General features: G+C 39.8%; 1 protein-coding gene across 2 annotated transcripts in view; it reads left to right on the top strand.

Annotated features, from left to right (window-relative positions):
* LOC104324651 (complement C4-A) overlaps positions 1-20,353 on the top strand; it is a 50,951-nt gene that overhangs the window by 23,994 nt on the left and 6,604 nt on the right. Inside the window, exons 19-39 of one of the 2 annotated variants that reach the window (XM_009928930.2) lie at positions 222-292; positions 1,240-1,379; positions 2,505-2,717; positions 3,955-4,006; positions 4,541-4,621; positions 5,666-5,869; positions 7,361-7,436; positions 7,835-7,991; positions 9,538-9,633; positions 9,949-10,117; positions 11,134-11,300; positions 11,744-11,902; positions 12,491-12,550; positions 13,016-13,109; positions 13,869-14,037; positions 15,689-15,776; positions 16,410-16,484; positions 17,580-17,688; positions 18,667-18,756; positions 19,127-19,219; positions 19,989-20,072. In XM_009928930.2, coding sequence (XP_009927232.1) covers positions 222-292; positions 1,240-1,379; positions 2,505-2,717; positions 3,955-4,006; positions 4,541-4,621; positions 5,666-5,869; positions 7,361-7,436; positions 7,835-7,991; positions 9,538-9,633; positions 9,949-10,117; positions 11,134-11,300; positions 11,744-11,902; positions 12,491-12,550; positions 13,016-13,109; positions 13,869-14,037; positions 15,689-15,776; positions 16,410-16,484; positions 17,580-17,688; positions 18,667-18,756; positions 19,127-19,219; positions 19,989-20,072 — 2,447 coding nt within the window. The remainder of the gene's footprint in view (positions 1-221; positions 293-1,239; positions 1,380-2,504; positions 2,718-3,954; positions 4,007-4,540; positions 4,622-5,665; positions 5,870-7,360; positions 7,437-7,834; positions 7,992-9,537; positions 9,634-9,948; positions 10,118-11,133; positions 11,301-11,743; positions 11,903-12,490; positions 12,551-13,015; positions 13,110-13,868; positions 14,038-15,688; positions 15,777-16,409; positions 16,485-17,579; positions 17,689-18,666; positions 18,757-19,126; positions 19,220-19,988; positions 20,073-20,353) is intronic. The other variant, XM_069807908.1, reaches the window with a different exon arrangement.

Below are 20,353 nucleotides of genomic sequence, written 5' to 3'. Positions count from 1 at the left end.
TATTACCTCACTAGATGAATATGTCTAAATGTGTACAGTAAAATGTATATAAATATCAGCTTTATGTGTTATCTGATACAGAGGACTTCAGAATATTTGCAAGTACTTTGTCTCCACAACTGGGGGAATATTATTTTCCCTTACAATACTCAAGCTTCAGCAAATGACAATGTTCAAATTTTATACATCCTTCCTAATACATTTTATTTTGTGTTTCTTAGTGTAGAAAATTTTGCTCCTGACTCTATAACTACCTGGGAAGTTCAGGCAATAAGCATATCTCCCCAAAAAGGTATAAGTATTGGGTATTTTATTGGGTTTCTTTGTATGGATGAATAGAGAATGTATATTTTTTAAAACAGAGATACAATATTATGTTGACAGAGTGAAACAGTCTGTGCTGAAAAACACCAAGTCTTTTGATCATGATGTATACTCCTCTCATTCATGCCATATTTAAAGCCCAGCTAGAATTTAAGGGATAGATACATATTTATAAAAACAACATGAAGTGGGCTCTGAAGGAGGATGGATTATACAATCAAAACTGTCTCTTATTCTTTCCAATCTATAAACCATCTCATTTTAGCTTCCATATGGCCAGGAAGCCACAAGAAAGGTAGCGGTAATTACACTGCTTTTATTTGAATATTTCTGGGAGCAAGTTCTGGCCGGCTCAGAGAAGCATGAGGGTCTGTGGTCTCTGGAAAGCCAGAGAAGAAAAGAGCACCAGAAGACTAGCAGAAGATCATCAAGGCTGGACACCAGAGAGCCCATGTTCCCAGGTGCTGCTCTCTGGGAGCTCCTGGGGGTTGACGAGGACGATGCAGGAGGGACAAAGGGTCCACCTGGTACTGCCTACTCCCCTTTGGTAAGGGAGGCTCATCCAGGGGTGCAGCAATGGGCATGGAGTGTATTTATAGAAAGTGAGGACAGGTCATTGTGTTTTAAACATGGCCTTTGCAGGAAAGCTGGGCCACATGTCTCTCACAAAAGCTACAAACACTCCTGCCAAATTTTACCTATCGAAAACCATGGCAGTGACTCCAGAGGGCAAATCATCTACCCCTGAGACAGATCTCTCAGGGAAAGAGTTGAAAAGTTTTCTGGATCTAACTGTCTTCCTCTCCTGCTCTTGACTCTGGGGGAGCCCAGACAATGAGTTTTGATTAGACATTTAACTTTTTATCAGCTGATGTTAAGTGTGTAATTCTAAACTCTGTTTTTTTCTCATCCCAGGATTTTGCATAGCTGACCCCCACACCTTTGAAGTTTTCAAAGACTTTTTTGTATCCCTGAGATTACCATACTCAGTCAGACGCCATGAACAACTAGAAATAAAAGCAGTGGTTTACAACTATCTGCCCAACGATCTCCAGGTAGTATTACCACCAACTGCTGTGCTATACACATCTACCTAGCTAGATGCATGGCTATGTAATAATGTAAATGACCCAGCCACTTTTCAGTGACCTCCTACAGCCCAGACATCATGCTCCTGTTTTGAAAGTCTCCCCAAGGACAGGATCTGGTTCTACTTGCTAATCAAACTTACTATATAAAACAGATTTTTATTTACCATATTACACAGCCAAATTCTTTGTCTTCTCCCCCTTCATTGAAGCAACCAGCTATGTTTTTGCTGCCTGCCAATCTTGGCAATACCCAGCTGCTGATAAAGCAGGTATACAAGATACAAAGGTAAATTATGAGCACACAATCCAATAAGTTAGCCACAAAATTCATTGTGCATACAATGCAAAGCCACTTTTTGTCTGCCTGTGACACCTATCCAGCTCTGCATATGGCCACAGTTGTCACTGGGCTTAGGGCCTCCGTCATCCTCAGGCTGATGTTCTTTTTTCATTTCTTCCGATCTCTCAGCGAGCTCTGCTTGACCAGCACCTTCTGAACTGTGTTGAATGGCATAGAGCTGGGATGTATAAAAATGTACTATCCTTCTTACTTCCCTGTGGTTCAGGGATAGGCCAAAACTATAGTGCAAATTTAGTGTAATGAAGAAATACTAGCTGATTTACCTTCACAGCCCTAGTCAATGAATGTAGATGAACAGACCACAGGGTCATAGAACAAATTAGGCTGGAAAGGATCTCCAGAGGTGTCTAGTTCAACATATTACTCAGAGCATGTCCAGTTAGAGCAGGTTGTTCAGGGCCTTGTCCAGTCAAATACTGAATATCTCTGAGGAGGGAGACTCCACAAACTCTTTGGACAAGCCGTGCCAGCATTTGATCACTTCTTGGTGAAAAAAGTTTTCCCATTTTATAACTGGAGAATAGTAAATTCAGGGGAGCGAAATGAAAAACACTTTCTGTTTTGCAAAATGTCTGCATTGCTATTTCCTTTTTAAGCAAAAGCTAGTCTCCTGTTATACCCATTTGTCATGTCATTTCCCATTCTTATCTAGACATGATGGAGCTGGAGTATTTTTCCTGCGCGGTGGTGCACTAAGCCTGATCGCAGGCATTACCTTGTCCCTGCAGGTTACAGTGACGATGGATGCAGTGAAGGGGCTGTGCACCGCAGAGGCAACAGAGAAGGCTGTGCAGCTGACATTGGTGGTTAAGGGGAACTCTGCAACACCAGCCTACTTCTCAGTTGTCCCTCTGACTGTGGGAGAAATTCCAATTATTATTACTGCCTTTGACACCATTTCTGGGCACAGTGATAGCATTAGGAAGAACCTCAATGTTGTGGTAGGTATAACTAGTTGAGGGCAGGCACTTCATGAATATATGTTTCTCCTCAAATATAACATTCACTATGTGTGGAGCTCTTGTCAAGGGAGTGAAATGATAGAAACATAAGGATGGAAACAGTCTCAGGAAACCTGTTTCTCAGCAAGGGTAGAGCTAGAGCATGGGGAAGAAATTTAACCCTGTGGTGGGCTTGTGTGTAGTATATATGGAAAGAATTGTTTTCTACAGCAAAAAGGCATCCTCCTATCCATGACATAGCAACAGCTTCCTTCATGCAGTCAATGCCCATCTTGTAATCTTTAACTTCCACCTGCTTCATCAGCATTTGTAAAAATTCTTTTTCCCTTATGAAGCCAAGATTGAAGGTGTCCATCTAGCAATATTTTGAGAAGGAAATACTCTCTGCTAGTCATAAAGTTAAACCCTATTTTATTCTTTCTAGTTAACGGATCTTCAACCTTAACAATTGCATAGGTAAAACACATACAGGCAAACAAAGATGTTGTATTGATTATTTAATACCTTGATTCTCTTTTGAAAAGGAGGAGCCTTTTAGAAAAGATGACTCTTGAAGAGTCATTACACCGAAATAGCCCATTGAAGCCTATTTTCAATCCACACAAAAAGTGCAGAATATAAATCCTTGCACCATTAATGTCAGGGGATAGCCATGCAGCTAAAGATAAGGCATGGGATGCCAGGAACCTGCTGTTGTTACAGACCATAACTTTTCTAGAGATAGACACAGTCTCAGAGTTCAATGGTACACCAAAACACTAAAAGTGTCTGTTAAAATAGCTTTATTAAAATAGAAACCGTAGGAAGAGGGGTGTGTGGAAATCAGAAGGGAAAAAAGTTTAAGTTTCACCAACAAGATGAATGCAGAACTTGGTGGGTTTCACAGATGAGAGATTTATAAAAGTGAGTCTACCTGTGAACTTCACTTGCACACCTCACAAAGCTGAGAATAAACTTTGAAGTTTAATTTTTCTGGGTTAGTTTGGGCTAAAGGAATTTCATCCAGGGAAATATGTCAATAATAACAAAAATTCAATAGAGCTTATTAGCCTTTCAGTTAGGAGACTGTTTTTACCTCGAGAGAAATCTCACTCCAAAATAACTTATTTCTGCCACCTGCTGGTCTAGTGCAAGGGCAGAGATTGTGGCTTTCACAGCTTAATTTCAGGTGTGAGTGCTTGCAGAAGTTTTTACTTTTCTTTCCTCAATTGTACAGGCTGAAGGTGTTCTACAGAGAGAAGAAAAGACCATTTGCATTAACAGTGGCTGTGAGTTACACAAAAGAATTAGATACAGATGAGGTTTGAGGCAGGGATGGGGGTGTAAAGCCTGGTATGAATATCTGATGGGTGCAGTGAAATACTTCTTAACATACAAACGTTGTTTTGGTTGACCAGAACTTGTCACAGATCTCTTCATCCAATACATAGCAAAAGACTCAGGAAAGAAAAATCATTTCATTCTAAATGTTTAGAATTGATTTGTATTACTTCTATGTTTCAACGTAGCATTCTTTAAATATTAAGTAGGCGTCTGTTTCATTTACTAATGGGTCTTAAAAGGTATTAAAAAAAAGCCTCATTTCAAGACAAAAAATATTGCTAATGATTGAAAATTAAATCAATTTAAGAAAGATAAGTATATTTCTTTTCATAAATTTCCATTAATGTTTCTGGTAACATTTCTGTTATAATTGCCATCAACTGTGAGATGTTGAATGAAAAGCATGTTCTAAAATTACACTGTATGTTTTTATGTTTAAAGAGTCTGGATGTAGATCTCTATTTACTATTTATTTACAGTAAAGTCCCATACACTGGACCTGAACAGACCATCTGATATGGTACCAGGTTCTGATAGTCACGTGTTTGTTAGCCTGAAAGGTAAATGTAATTTTTTGTCAATAACTTCTCCACAGGTGACAAGACACATGCCCCTTTGTGCTGTTCATTCCTCAATGTCGAGTTTCCATTCCCTTCTAGTTTTTCTGTTATGACTCAAATGGTCTGTGCTACATGTCCACGTCATAAAACAAAACAGCCCCAAGGCTGATCCAGTACCTTTCCCCTTTTTAATTACTCCTTCTCACTTGTATTGGATATAATAGCTTTATGCGGTCCATCCTGCCTCACTGTGCCCAGGCTAACTTTATGGGAAGGCCAGAGAAGGGAAGAGTTCACCTTCTCTAACAACCCCACACTGCACGTAGGTCTGTAGAAATCTGCTTTAGAAATAAGGATGCCTGACTCTGATGTATTAAGTTCTGGAAAGTTCTGTTTTTCTAAAGAGAAGATTTGTACAATCCTGTATTCATTTAATCGAATAATAGTATACATATATGTATACTCATGCATACGTATTTTAAAAACATCTATTAGCAAGTATTCTTATTAATGATAGAAACACTTTTTCCCAGAAAATGTAAAATATTTCTTGACACAAAGGCTATTGGCTTCCATTACAAATCTCATGTTCTAAAGTATGGGGATGCTTGAATTAATCAAATGAGAAAATTACAGAGAGGAAAAAAAAAAAAAAAGTCTGCACAAAATGTTTGGCGTGATTAAGGCATGATCTTTTTGCCCTCTGTGGATCAGGTCTGGTTTGACAAGACTTTTTCAGCCTGAACCTGAAGCATCAGTCTTTGCTCCTTTCCTTGCTTACCTGCCTCCAGTAGCCTCAGAACTCTTTCTCCTCCGTGCTTCTTCACTGCCCCAGCCTCCTTTCTCCAGCTTTCCCAGGGCCTGGCGCCTTATCCTTGTTGTTCTCCAGCTTTACAAAGTCTTAAGTAGCTGAAAACAGCGTTTAATAATGAGAAGTATCAGGCTATGCTGGAATGTCAACCTACAGTTAGTATCACCTTTCTTCATGTTACACCAACCAGGTTTAAATACCATGTGTACTGTGGCTTGTGTTTTTTACAACAGGGAGTATTATGGATGAGCCTGTTGAAAATTGTCTTAGTCTCACTGGAGTTGAGAAACTTATTCAAGTGCCCACAGGCTGTGCAGAGCAAACAATGGTGAAAATGGCCCCTGCAGTCTACGCAATTGAGTACTTGGATGCCAGTGAGCAGTGGGTCAACTTTAATCCTGAACGGAAGGAGGAAGCCATTAACATGATTGAAAAAGGTATGCAGAAGAAAAAACCCCAGAGACCAACTGACACAGTCTTTGTTATCCTTTTGCATTGCACACTAACCATTGCTAAATGCCAAAGGAGGGAGCATTGTTTTAACACAGACACGCAGAAATGCCTCTGACAATCTGCAGACAGACATGAGAAACAGAACTGGTGAGGAGGATTCAGGTCACTAATTGCCTACATCTGACATTGTACAGTATTGACATTCACAGTCCACCCTCTCTCTTGCCTAATTAAGAGGTAGAAAGTAAAATCTGAGCTGATCAATGACAATTCTTTTCAGAACAAATGGACAGCAAAGGCCAGTTGATCATTTTCTCCTAATGTAGATGTGCAAAATAGATCAAGATGAATCATGTGCTAAAAATGCTTATTTCTCCCCATGGATAATAGACAGTGCTTAGGATGGCCAGTTGGGATGTCAGTATCTCTGCTGGAGATGTCTATCATTGGCAAGTGGAGTATCACTAAGAAAACTCCCAATGGTAATCATGATATTGACACTTTCTCTTCCACACTCCTGTATTCATTACATGAGCTAGAATGACTCCAACAGCCTTGGACTCCCCAACCCAGGGAGGGAGAGGTGTGACCCAAAGCTGGTGTTAAATGTACAGCAAAGCCAGGAAGTGGAGGTACATGTACAGCATGTGGAAGTGGAGGTGTTCCAGTTCACAGGCACTAACACAGTGTCCAAGAGCTATCAGTATTGTAGCAGGTACAGCTGATCTTTCTAACTGTAGTGGTGTGCACATAGCATGAAGCAATATAATGCACTGGTCTTCATGACCTTCAGAAAACGTGTCACACATTTCATCAAGAAAAATAAGGGTATAAATAGCGATTAAAAACATGCTAACAGTTGCTGAATGGAGGTCTTTGCCTCTTTATCTAAGATTGCCTAAAGTGACATGAGATCCTGCTGATGAGTATTTGGTATTATCAGCAGCATTTAGTCCCTATATTATGCTTTTATTGATTCTCATCAAAGTTCACCAGAGTAGAAAATGAGTTGTGTGGCTATGATAAAGACTTTATCAAGAAAATAGCAGTCAAGATCAGAGGTCACAACTCATGATTTCTAAGCCGGTGTCTGACCCAAGCAATGATGTTTTGTATATTTTTTGATTCCATGCACCATAAAGTCAACAGCTTGAAAAGTTATCAGTAATGGGAAATAAGTTTCCCAAGATTCACTACACAGAAAATGCCTTTTAACTATAGACACATGCAGTTTTCAGGTTATTCTCATGGCTCAAATAAGTCAAACAAGACAGAGCACCTTCTAAGCCTAGTGCCTTTTCTGTGTCAAAGGCCTGCTGACCCAGTTATTTCCTCCTTAATGTACCAGTGAACGTGTCCATGTACTCCTCCACTAGTCAATACTGAACATGTACATGTTAATATAAGTGATGTAAGAAAATGCCCAAGAAATATATCTGTTCTCTGAACAGTTATGTGCTGTCCTGTTCATGCAGGTTATACTAGACTGCTTGAGTTTCAGAAGGTGGATGGATCCTATGGAGCATTCAAAACAACCCCCAGTAGTGTATGGTAAGGTATTTTTCAGTTGCTTGTTTGTTTGTTTGTTTGTTTTTCCCAAATACCTCTATTATCATTTGATGCATCAGAAGTTTTTCCGGGGGGACGGATTTTCAAAATCTGGTGGGCATGGTGTTACCTACATACTTTTGTCATGGATAGTCAGCCATGTAAGTCTGTGAGCATGTTTAGTCCTTGATGAAGGAGATCTGTATGAGCCACTGATTATTTTGCATTTGCCACAGAGCAGAAATGTTCATGCTGATGTCGAATGATAACTCACTAGGTTCCAGTGAGTGCACTGTATTCAATATGAGTCTATGTACAAAATTAGTATGTTTCTTTTCCTGTCAATATACTCTCCTATAAATATATGTCAGCACAAGTTTGGAACATTTTCTTTTGTGCAGGTTAACTGCATTCATTGTTAAAGTACTCATAAGGTGCAGAGAATACATTAGTGTCCAAGATAGTCACATACGCAACTCGATTTCCTACTTGATTAATCAACAGCAGGCAGATGATTCATTCCACGACCATCACCCCGTATTGGACAGGAAGATGCAGGTAGGCCATCTATTGCACATTTAAGGCTGCTAGGGGTTGAAAGAAATATTGTGAGTTGTTGAGTAACAAGAAATGTATCTAAAGAAAAGAAATATTGAATGTAAGAAGTGGAAAATCTGTAATGTAAAATGAGGTTGTTAAAAGGTCTGTTATGTCAGAGACACATAGCTAGCACTGCACTACCTTTATCTTTTGTTCCAGTCTTAGATATATTTTGCAGCTGACCTATGCCTCTAGAGCACTTAGAAAATCAATTCTGAGATCTTTGTGCTTGGTAAAACTTTATGCCTTTTATTGCCAAAGGCAATAGAGCCATAGAATTGTAATGTAGTTTTGAAGGGACCTTCAGAGCTGATCCAGTCCAACCTGTGGTCAGAACAGGTCTAGTTAGATCAGGTTGCACAGAACCATGTCCAGCTGAGTCTTGAGTATCTCCAAGGATGGGGATCCTACAGTCTCTCTGGGTAACCTGTTTCAGTATTTAACCACTCCTGTGGTGAAAAAAAAAAATAAAATCTTAATACCTAATCAGAATTTCCAATTGCATACGTTAGACTACACATCCCCTATAAGTGTCCAGAAACACGAAATCCTTACACTCTCCATGCAACTAGGATATGAAAACAATGTGCATCTTCCAAAATTCATTGAAAATGCAGATACCTTTGTAGTGATCTTACACGAAAAAGTCTATTAATTTTATTAATGATCATTATCAAATCACTAGTAAGGCTTTCACCCTCAAAGCCAGTTCCACAGTTGATGCAACATTGTTGGGGGAAAAAAAAAACCAGCTCAAGAACTGGCCAAAGGTTTTTTTTGACCTGTGTTCATGCTGAGTTACTTACCTTCTATTTTACATTTGCTTCAGGAGCTGTGCATGATAATTTTGTACGGAGACTTAAGTCTTTCCAAGCAAACAACCTATCCTTCTCCTAAGGATAAATATTTGGGGCTGAGTGAAGGAGAAGGTTGTTGTCAAAGGCTGTTGAAGATCCTAAGGTTGTTGTCGAAGGAGAGCATAAGCAAAAGAATCACAAAGAAGAATAGGAATTAAAATGCTAATGAGGGCACTGTGTTTAGTTTATCAAGAAGAGGAATAAGAAATTATTCTCGTAATGGTGTATAAATACCTTTACAGAAAAAAAGTTCTGTGTGTTAGAGGGCTCTTTACTCTATAGGGAGTAGCAGAGAAACAGAAAAAAAACCCAAACACTGGTGTTTGGAAATTGAAGCCATGAATATTCCAATGAGAAATTGTAGATTTTAAACTAGAAGTTAAATAATTAAATATTCAATTACCAGCTGAAGGACTTAGTGGGTTCCTAATCTCTTAATATTGTTTAATGCAAACTGGCTGCCATTTTAGAAGATATACTTTAGGCGGACACAAGTTACTGAGCAAAATTAAAGGGTAAAACTACATGGTCTGTGGTCAGGTGGTTTGACAAGAAGGTCATTGACTTCATGAAAAGTGATTTTCTAAATTTAATCATAAGCACATATGTGTACATTTAACTTTTCCTTTTCATGTTTTATCTTTCAGGGTGGCATTGGGTCAGCAGAAGAGGATTTGGCTTTGACAGCCTTTGTAACTATAGCACTGCAACAGACTCTACAGGTCTACAAGTCACCTGATGTGGTAGGAAGCCTGTTTAAGTCTGAAGGCTATTGCACAATGGCATGTCCACCCTACTACCTTAAAGTACTACAAATGAGGAGGTGAAGGTCTGTTTACATCCGTGGTGGATAGAAAAAGATGCCATGGCCTAATGTACAACAAGGTGTTTCAAGCTACGCACTCCATCTTCAATGGCTTTAATCACTAAGCAAAAATTATTAAAATTGTCTCAAAAATTACTCTAGTAAAGTATTCTAATTTCCTAGTACTCTCACCAGCAGTAACAGTTAGTCGGTCTGAATGCCCTTTTCAGATGTATCCATTCTGTTTTCACAGGTACAAGCAATTAGAGGAGCAGTGGCTTACATGAAAAATCAACTTTCAAGAAATAGTAACTGCTATTCTACAGTTATCACTGCTTATGCTCTGACACTTGTGCAGTCTGATAGTGAAGAAACCCAGTTTGCTAAAGAAAAGTTAAGGAGCTGTTCTGTTTTTGATGCAGGTACTGGTAATCATTCTTAAAAATTCAGCTAGAAAGTACTTTTCCTAATTAAAGCACTTTGAGCACTCTTACATGAACAAAACGTATTCCAGTAAATGAAGACCATTTAATTTTATAGAAGCTTGTATGTATATTTGTAATATACTTAATTATTTAAATTACATAATTAAATATGTCAATGTTGAAATTGTAATATGTAATTTGCATAATTAATATCACTATAAAGGAACAACTTAGCATTGTGAAGTTTGGATCATGATCTCATCTGATACTGGAATTGGAACAAAACCATGGTAAATAGTCATTTACCTCTTCTGCTTCCCTTGCTGCCTATCAAAGTTTCCAAACCCGTAAAATGCATTAAAAAAAACAATTCCAAGCCAGCTGAGAAAGAAGAAATTTTGATGAATAAATAGGAGTGAACAGCTACATATGGGAGTAGTCCAGACTGGATTTGTGATCAAGAGGGAAATGTCTTTTCAAGCCCACCTGCTTTCAAAGCCCCCCCGCCAGTTCTGAGTGCTTTTTTCCAGCTCCACGTGGATGTCACCTCTTCCCCCCACGGTGTGTGGCTGTGGTTAATGCTGAGTCGTTTCCTTGTGTGGCTGTGCTGCCATGCTACTAATTTCTCCCAACTCGTATGATAAATACATTATGGTTTAATAGCCATAATTTAAGCATAGGGAATATGCTTCTCCTTAATCAAGACTGGACTTGTGGGCATAATTAATGCTATTTTCTCATGGGGACCACCAGACACAACGCTACCACTCCATCAGATGGACATTGCTGTACAATGGGGTCATTAGACTGTGATGGTTGGATAAGTAAAAAATGAAATTTGTGTATTCCTTTTTCCATTATCTCTGCTTCCCAACTGATTTGTTGCTCTCATGACAGCATCTGTGTCTTGTGATTCCTCAGCTCTATGACATGAAGTATCTACTGTGTAGAACAATAATCATTTCTGGCAAATGTCTTTACCAAGGGGATTCAAGACTGAGTTTTTCTTGCAGCAAAGCAGCAGCGCTACTGGGGAAACGGCAATGATGCGGTCTCAGTGGAAACCACTGCCTATGCATTGCTTCAAACATTGCTTCTGAAAGACATGGAGTACGCAAGGCCTATTGCTACATGGCTGACAGAAAGAAGGAACTATGGTGGAGGATACTGCTCTACACAGGTGCCTGACCACCACTCCTGGAGGAGTTTCAGGGGGAGGGAAGAAAGCAGAAGCCCCATAAAGACATGTTCATTTAGAATTGAAGGCATCGTAACAGTTAATCCTGAACTTCTTCGGTGTATGAAGCACTAAAGATTTTGGCTCATTAATAAAAAATGGGCCAAAATAAAATGGTTATAAGCTAGCAAAGATTCTTTGTCTTTATGAAGACATATGATAATCGAAGGTCAGAACTCCAGTGGTTTTAGGATTTTAATGCTAAAAGAAGAAGCTGGGAAATGAAACAAATAGTCTGCATAGGTAGGAATAGGCAGATACAGGAAACTTCAAAGCAGCAAAAGCCATAAAACTGAAGAATAGCTCCAGGTGACTGATCCTGTCATCTTAGATGTTGAAGTAATCTGGCATAATTGTTATGGTTTTTGTATTTCTTTCTTACCTAGGACACAGTGGTGGCCCTAGAAGCTCTGTCAGCATACAGCATACAGACATTGAACACTGCTTCCACCAACCTGACTGTAAAACTGGGAACACCTGGAAGACAAGAAGACTACAGTATTACTCTGACTGATACTGATGAAGCAATTCAGAAGGAGCTAGAGGTACACAAGTTTCAAGGTTTTTTTCCTCAAACAGGAGAAACATTGGATCATCTGCCCTAGGCTTTCTCATGTTAAGCAATCATGATGTAGCTGGTTTATAATATTTTTTAATAATTTAATCTGTAAGACAACAGACTCTTTTTAAATAAAAAAAAAAGTCAACAGATGCTTAGCAGCACACTTTAGAGTCCCTTTCCTGCTTCTTCAAGGACTTTGATGACGTGAATCTCCTCCAGTAGTGAAGAGCAGCCGGGAGCCCAAGTCTTGCTAGGGAATGAGGAATAAGGAGAATCTTCTAATATTCAGTGTGTTGGGACCTGTGAAAATGTCAAATCCAGGCTACAGAGGAGAGAGTGAACTTGGGAAAAAATGTCTCCTGGGTCCCAGAACAGCAGAGTAAGATGCACCAGCCCAGCACATTAAAAATCTTATGAAACTTGAGGTCTCATAACTGCTTCCATAGCTAAAGGGTTTTCCTACACCAGTTCTGAGGAGTAAAGGCATAGAAGACCGTCAAGATCACAGGAAAACAATAAATCAAATGCTGAGCACAGACTAAATTTTTTTTTTTCTCTCTTTGGTTTGCAGTTTGAACTTGGGAGAAAACTGAAAGTGTCTGTACATGGCAGAGGAAATGGGACAATGAGTGTAAGCTGTAAATCAGAAATTTAAAGTCCAACTGGAATTCTTTTAATGCCTTTTTGAAAACAGACTGAGAAATTATTTGCCGTGGCTTCATCCATTGTGTTCCTACCTCCAAATTTCTAAAATTTGGTGCCTACAGACTGCCCTGAGGGCAGTCAATTTTTCCTGTTTTTAACTTTAAGTCCATGAAACATCAATGCTGATAGAGGCAGCTGGAGTTTGAAAGACCCCTTTGTGGTTGGGAATGGAGAGTTTTCTCAAAGGTCCCACACCGTTTGTGATTTGCACATGGGAACTCTCCTGCTTATACCCACAACAGTCCTCCGTGACTAGTCTGTGTCTCTGGGAGACTGGTGTTTCTCTCTGCACTTCCATGTCCCATCAACATTTGCTGAAGTCCTGGAGCAGTAAATCTCTTGTCATTTAAATTATATTTTTAGTGGTTTGATGTTTGTGTGTTCATCTTAGATATTAAAAGTGTACTGGTCTTCTGAGCTGAAGAACAACACATGTAACGATTTGATTTTAACAGTGGAAATGGAAGGGAGCATTAAGTACGCTGGTGAGTGAAATTGGGAAGTGGTTGGGTCTCAGAGGTGACAAGTTTGGCCAGCTGCTAATGATACTTAATGGTTTTCCAGCCTTGGGAAGTGGGAATAAATGAATGAAACAAGGAAAGAGAGAGGCCTCTGAACTCTGCCTACTTATTGTTTCATTCAGCTTATTAATATTTTTAAATAGTTTAATAACTATCTGAGTGACTGTAGGTGCAGTGGGTACCTAACAGATATACAGGTACTAACAGTAATGCTTCTTTGTTAATTGGGAGGAAAGCGAGGTAAACTCCCTTCACAGTGTTCCTGGCTACCACGAGGTGAAACCCCAGTGCAGTTCCCTGGCTAATAAGGGACCTACCGTGTGGCCTTAAAAATTTTTGGGGGCAGATCTGTCATAGGATTTTCATACGAGCAAGACTCTGTTTTCCATCCCCTGAAGCGTGTATTCATCATCCTCTCTGCCTATGTCTGCATTTTTTTTCTGTTTGAATAGCTAACTTCTGGAGGCAGGGATTGTCCTTTACATATGTATGCATAGCCTAAACCCCATTCTTAGCTAGATCTGCTGGTTATTCTTACTACAATTATTCCTAAAATTTTAACTCTGAATTAATTAGAAATACTGAGATGGTGTACAGCAAACTTTTATAAAACCCATAGAAGTGCCATGACTGCCCACTGGTATTTATAATTATACAAAACGGAGCCAATTACCAGGTCTTCAGTCAAATTTGTGCATGGCTGATTGTGTCTGTCACCTCCAGAAGCTGCATACTCTGATGAAAATGAAGACTATGAGGACACATTTGCCACAGAAAACAGCGCATTTGAGCCACTGTCTGAAATAGAGTGGTTTGATATCCACAGCAGAAGGAAAAGGGATGTGATCTCTCCCAGTAAATCAGAGTCGCTGCAGTACAAGGTCTGTGTCAGGTGGGTCTTTAAGATCAGCTCCTCATTAGAAAATGCATTCATTTTTGTTTGTAATCCTACTCAGTCACCCTCTTCATATCCACAAGCTCACCATCCAACCTGGTGATCTCTGAGTATGCATACATGGTGAGTCTGCGTCCTCTCTCCCATGGCAGGAGAAAAGGTTTCCACACAATGTATTAGGTTTAGGTGGTTTACATAGACCTCAGATGTCCATTGCAGATTCTGCCCCATCAAACTCTGGGGAGACTCTAAAGCACCTGGCTGGCTAATCATTTGGAAGAAGTCTTTCATTAAATAAAGTAGATACAGTTGGAATACAGTAATAACAGATTTACAGTTTCTGGAGAGATGCTGTTACTTCTTCATGGTCACACTCTGGCCTCATAAAAAAGAAAAGATGTTTACTACTGTTTGGGGAAGGAGAGGAGGCAGAAGGGATATCCTGTTGTGGCAATCAAGAAGTAAGCAAGGGCAGAGCCTAGTGAAAAATAAATCCTCCCATGCAGAGTAATACTGAAACATCTGCTTTTGCTCCCTTTTACAGTCTGGTAAGGGTCACAGAAGCACAAAGTGGTGGCTGTCCTGAGTTCCCCTTCTAGAGAGGTGCTAGGTTTTGCTCCCCAGTAGAATTTAGCTTTTCCACTGACTTTTGACAAAGCCTCGGAGGCAGTGGTTTTTATCCCCCCTCCCAGACAGTGGCATGAACAATGGCAGGGGAGGGCTGGATTTACCCTAATTCCCAAGTTTCACTCTCCCTAGTTAAACATGTATTCAGTGAATTGTGTGCTGGCTGAAGCATCATTTTCCCCATTAATTGCTATGTAACATTTATCAACTATCAGATCCACTGTTCTGCAGGACACTGCTGAGTGTTAGGGTGAGGCTTAAACAGTAATGTGAAGATCCCTTTGTTGTAGTTAAGACACAGGAGAAAAACTGAAAGCACTGACTACATCACCATACTTGTTCCCTGCACCATGGTACATCCCTTATGGGGAAAAGAGGGTGCCAAAATAAAAGTTTCTGAAGTACTGCTAAGTGTATGTAGAATATCTTAGGGCAAGGCAGTCTATGTGAGTGCAGAACAACTTCATTTTCCAGCAATGACACAACTACCTGATTTTTGAGAATGTGGAAGTAGAAAAGATTGGAAGTCCAATATATATACCTAATGGATAGTTAGAGTGATGAGGATTTTTGCCTTGGACAGCAAAGGTGATGTAAATTTGACTTTGTCCATGAAGACTTTGGATAAACTCCTTTCCTATCTCCACTCTCTAGGTAATAGAGAACCAGACACTTTGTCAGTGCTGTTTGCCTTCCCTATCTTCAACAGTGCTTTTATGGGTGGGATGAACTGTCCTTTGAAGGTGATTGTTTCTGCCTATCAGCTATAAAGAAAGCCTAGATGACAAGCTTAGGCAAGACACCTGGGTTTTGGGTGACCATTTGACTAGTTTAGATGACTAATTTTGCCTCATGACTCTTAATGAGGTAGGCAGCTAGTTTTCAAATTAAAATCCACTTAGGAAAGTTAAATGGAGCAAAATGTTTTGTTTCACCATTAGCAAGCCTGAAGAGCCAAACTCTTCAAAGCAAGCTAGCTGTTCAGAGCAGATGTTCACTGCTGACAGTCTTCCTTATAAAGGTCCACAGGTTCCAATGCACCAAAGATGTCCCTGGTTGATCTCTCTCTGCTGAGTGGCTTAGAGCCTGACACAAAGGATCTCGAACAGGTTAGAAACACACTTGTCTGTGCAATCTTTTATAGCTTATTCTATAGAAAATGTGTCTTTCAAAACCTTTCCAAAGTCCACAGAATAAAGAAGGCAAAACAGAGTTTGGATAGATATATTTTCATTATTCTTGTTCTGATAAAATATTTGCTGAATATATACAAGAAATGAAAAGCTTGTGGTGAACAGAGCTCAGCCTTCTTAGTCCCTTGTAATAGAAATTAGGGCAAGGCTCAGCAGGGCACTTAAATACGTGCCTGTTCTTAACACATATTGCTGTCCCCACCGACACCGTTGTCCCACAACATGCCAGGACAGTGTGTCCTATGCTTGCAAGAGGGAATGCAAGCACATCTTTTAGAGGCAGTTGCTGGTAGGGCACAGTGACAGGGAGCTGGGGCACAGCACTCTGCAAATGTGGCAACAGAGTTTTGGGTTCTGGAGCCTGCGTGGTTGGGGGAGGTTTGCCCAGGTTCATGCTCTCAGGGACTGTTTTCTTTAGGGAGGAAGAAAGAGGGCAGAATAAAGCAAACAGCTAAACAAAGCAAATCAGAATATAGAGGGCAGTAGCAAAGGTGTTCCTATTATGCTAGGTTTTTGTTCTGAATTTTTTGTTTGTTTGTTTTCCTGCAGTTGGTGATGTCTTCAGACCAATACATTCAGCACTATGAGTACAAGGAAGGAAAGGTTTTGCTCTACTTTGGTGAGGTAAGCGAACTCAATGATATTCCAATCTCTGCCATTTCAGATAGCATATATAGACTTCTTTTTACTCTTAAACATTATTTTTCACACTCCATTGCCTTCCTGTGATATATTATTATTGATATACTCCTGTGATATATTATTCCTGTCATATATTATTATTGAACAGCTCAGTTGAAAGAGGGAGGAGGAGGGGAAGAAGAGAAACATGCATCTTCATCCTCCGCCTTTCTGTGTTCCAGGAGATGTAGTCCATGTTTGAGATTTTGGCTTTGGCCACAAAAAAAAAAAAAAAAAAAAAAGAAATCTTCTCTAGCCAGAAGAGATGCTTTTCATCCAAGATTAACAAAGTGTTAACTGGTGGTCCTGTAAATTCCACATGGACACCTTGCATGTGAAGTTCAGTATTTCTGGATCAGGATCCATACAGTGACAAACAAATGTAAACATCAAACCCCTAGTTTCTGTGTATATTTCCCCATATTTTGGATAATGACTTCACCCACCTGAGTTGCTTCACCTCCACAGCCAAAGCAGGGGGGGTCCCTGTAGAAAGCACACACAGGGCAATGATTTTTTTAAAATATAAGATAATAGACAAATTAAAAAATATAAATGTTATTGCTGTTATGACTGTCTTCTTAGATAATTTGTGTATTTTACATAGATCAAAAGCTGTCCCTGACCTTAGCATTTTACTAAGGAAAATGTATATACTGGCAGCCACCAGTACAGGATAGGCTGCGAACCTATATTACACCCATTACTCCAGTGCAAGGTGGCTTTAGGCAAAAGCTGAAAAGTAAACCCCAAAGTGGTGATGATGGAGTGAGTCTGGATCAGACAGTTTCAGGCAGAGAAGACCTGCACACATCTCACAAAACTACCTTTACCAGTCTTAACTCATCCACAAAATCTCCCAGTAAAATCATGGAAGGAAATGCCTTCTTCAAGTTGAGGATACAGCTATCAGGATTAACTTACCTATGCCATCAGAAACAAGCATTCAACAGCTAGTACAGGCACAAATGAATAAGGAACTGACTGGGGAGAAAGAGTTAGTTTACTCATCGTAACTATTGTTCCTTCTTCCTCCAGCTCACAAGCGGACCAGAACCAGATTGTATATCATTTGGGGCAAAGCAGATCAATCCCATGGGCTTGGTTCAGCCAGCAAATGCCATCCTTTATGATTTTTACAACCCTGGTAAGGGCACAGAAAAATGATATGTAACTGATTGAAAGAGTTACAAGAACAAACTCCAGTCTATAGAAAGGTGGTTTTGATGTAGTGTGTGAAACCATGTGATTTTGTCAAGTGTTAAAATAACCTGCCTTGAATACTGTCTTCTACTACCATGGCTTAAGATCATCTAAATAGAGATCCTCAGGAAGGGTCCATTATTCCAAATGGACTGAAGATACAAACTTTTACACTCATGGATTTTTAAATCAGGTTTCCTGAGTTCCTGTTTCTCATGGTGCTTTTAAGCACGTTCCACTCACATTATCTTTTTGGTCAGGCTGTCTTTCTATGCATCTAAGATAGGCAGCCTTAGAGGTTTGGCTTATGTACTGTGATTGCTGGGGGAACCAATCTCATTCCCCATTCAAAGAAGGTTAAATGCAAATCATCCTCATTTGCCAGAGTTATGTAAACAATATTTGAAAATTAGGTCAAATCTCTACTTTGCCTGAAGCTGAGGGATCCAAGACAGTTTACACTAGGTTTAAACTGCTAACTATTGGTGACCCTATCTCATTATTCTGAAACAGTGCAGTGCTCACTGTAGCTCTATGGTCTAAATATGCTTTTAAGATAGATGTTTTTCAGAGGAAAGAAAAAAAAAAAAGGGAAAAGTATAACTTTAAAAAAAAACCACACACACACAAAAAAACCAAAAACTGTCATGTGTCCCCCCCCAAAAAAACCAACCCAGACCCACCACAACCCCCAAAACCCAGAAGCAAAACCCCAGGTTGTTGCCCAGCTGAAAGGCAAGGTGACCCCTGCACTCTACGTGCCTAGGCTAAAGGTCTTTTTGGACTGCTGATGTGTATCTAACCCCTTAGTGCTCTGGTTTCTCTGGACCCAGGGGAGAGTTGATCTGCAAATGTAGTTTCTACTGCATAGACTTTTCCACTTGAGCGCTCTGAGACAAGCCATTTTGTTTCTTCTCCACAGACAGAAAGTGCAGTGTATTCTACACTGCTCCTAAGCACAGCGCCATGCTGTCAAAGGTGTGCCATGCCAATGTTTGCCAGTGTGCAGAAGGTAAGGCCAGTCTAAAAGAAGATAATTATTTCAACAAACCATTAACATGAGAATTGTTAAGCCCAGAAAGGACCATTACAATTATCCTAATGCATAATACAGGACACAAAGCATCCTCTAGTATGTTCGGTACCAAATAGAATATATATTTTTTTTTAAGATATCCAGGATTGATTTGACAGTTGAATGTAATGTATATATACATGTGCACACGTATGTAAAAACCCTTTACCGCACCTCTAAGAAAGTTGTTCTGCCTTTTTATTTTATTCTCTGTTATAATGTTGAGTGAATGAGCTTGTGTAAACTATATCTATCTAGATATCCATGCCTACAGAGACAGATGTATCATTTATTTTCTTTACTCTAGGTCCCTGCCCAAGACAAAGATCAACTTTCAGTAAAGCCATAACACAAACCACACGCTTTAGTTTTGTCTGCTACCACCCTATTACGGATTATGGTAAGGCAGGAAAGACAACTGTCGATTTAGTTTAGACGTAGTTCTTTTTAATGAAGATAAATTTGGGGTTTTTATATGCCCAGACCTCTCCTGAAATGAGTTGGGTTTTGTATCTGGCCTAGAGGCTGAGGAGATGAAATGAAGCTGTGTGCTATAGCAGTCATCAGGGGGGTGAAGAGGAAAAGGAAAGGCCTCAGAAAGATGCAGTGGGATGCTGGGAGAAGGAAGCATGGACAACATTATGTTACATGGTTTAGAAAAGACCTGTGGTGTGAGCACCACCATCCCCTACACCCCTAATGTTACAGAATGGAGATAAAGAGTAGGCTTTGCACGGCATGCCATAGCTCAGCAGCTCTTTCTGCAGAGCTAGACAAATATTTTCTCCTTTGTTAATTTGCCTTTCTGACCTCTTCTTTGGATGGAAAGATGGAAGAGCTACTGAAGAAAAACTGGTTCAGCAGCTTTGGTAAGTTAGGTGCTAACAGAATGACAGGAAAAAAGTGAAAACCTAATCATATAGGCACTTCTTTTAAAACAAATACACAAATGGTATACAAATCTAGAGGTTGTTGATTCATACCTGACTTTCTAAAAGCATATTAGGCATACAGGGTTACTATCCTGTTGTCTTTCATACCTCCATGATTTGTGAATAGATGGTACACCAGCCTTTATATAGACATCTGGTAAAAGCATTCCCATTTTTCAGTTTTTGGATGAAATGTCATGTTTCCATCTGGCCTCACACAGTTGTTGTCTGTTGCAGCATATGAGGTGGAGCTTCTCAATAGTACACAGAAGAATGTTTTTGATTACTATGAGGCCAAAATCCACAGAATCCTTAAAGCCAGTAAGTATCAAAATGTGTGGCTCCTTTTATTCACCTGCAGGAAAACTAGGTTGATTAATGTTAGCCAGTACAAGCCATGCAGATGCCTTCTCTTGCTGTAGAAAGTAGGGCCAGATATACTTCTACACTAGGCTTGCAAGAAGACTGATTTCTTGCAAGGTTCATTTGGTGCAGCTACCTCACTGTTCAGTTCAGCTCAAGGGTAGGTCACTTTGGTTCACATTGTGGAGCAATCACAGAGTCCATGAGCTTCAATCCTTTCAGATGAAAATAAACCAGAA

The sequence above is a fragment of the Haliaeetus albicilla genome, chromosome 20 (genome assembly GCF_947461875.1).
Source record: "Haliaeetus albicilla chromosome 20, bHalAlb1.1, whole genome shotgun sequence".
Classification (NCBI taxonomy): Eukaryota; Metazoa; Chordata; class Aves; order Accipitriformes; family Accipitridae; genus Haliaeetus; species Haliaeetus albicilla.
Note: the sequence above shows the minus strand (reverse complement) of the source record. Positions and strands in the feature narration are given on the sequence as shown.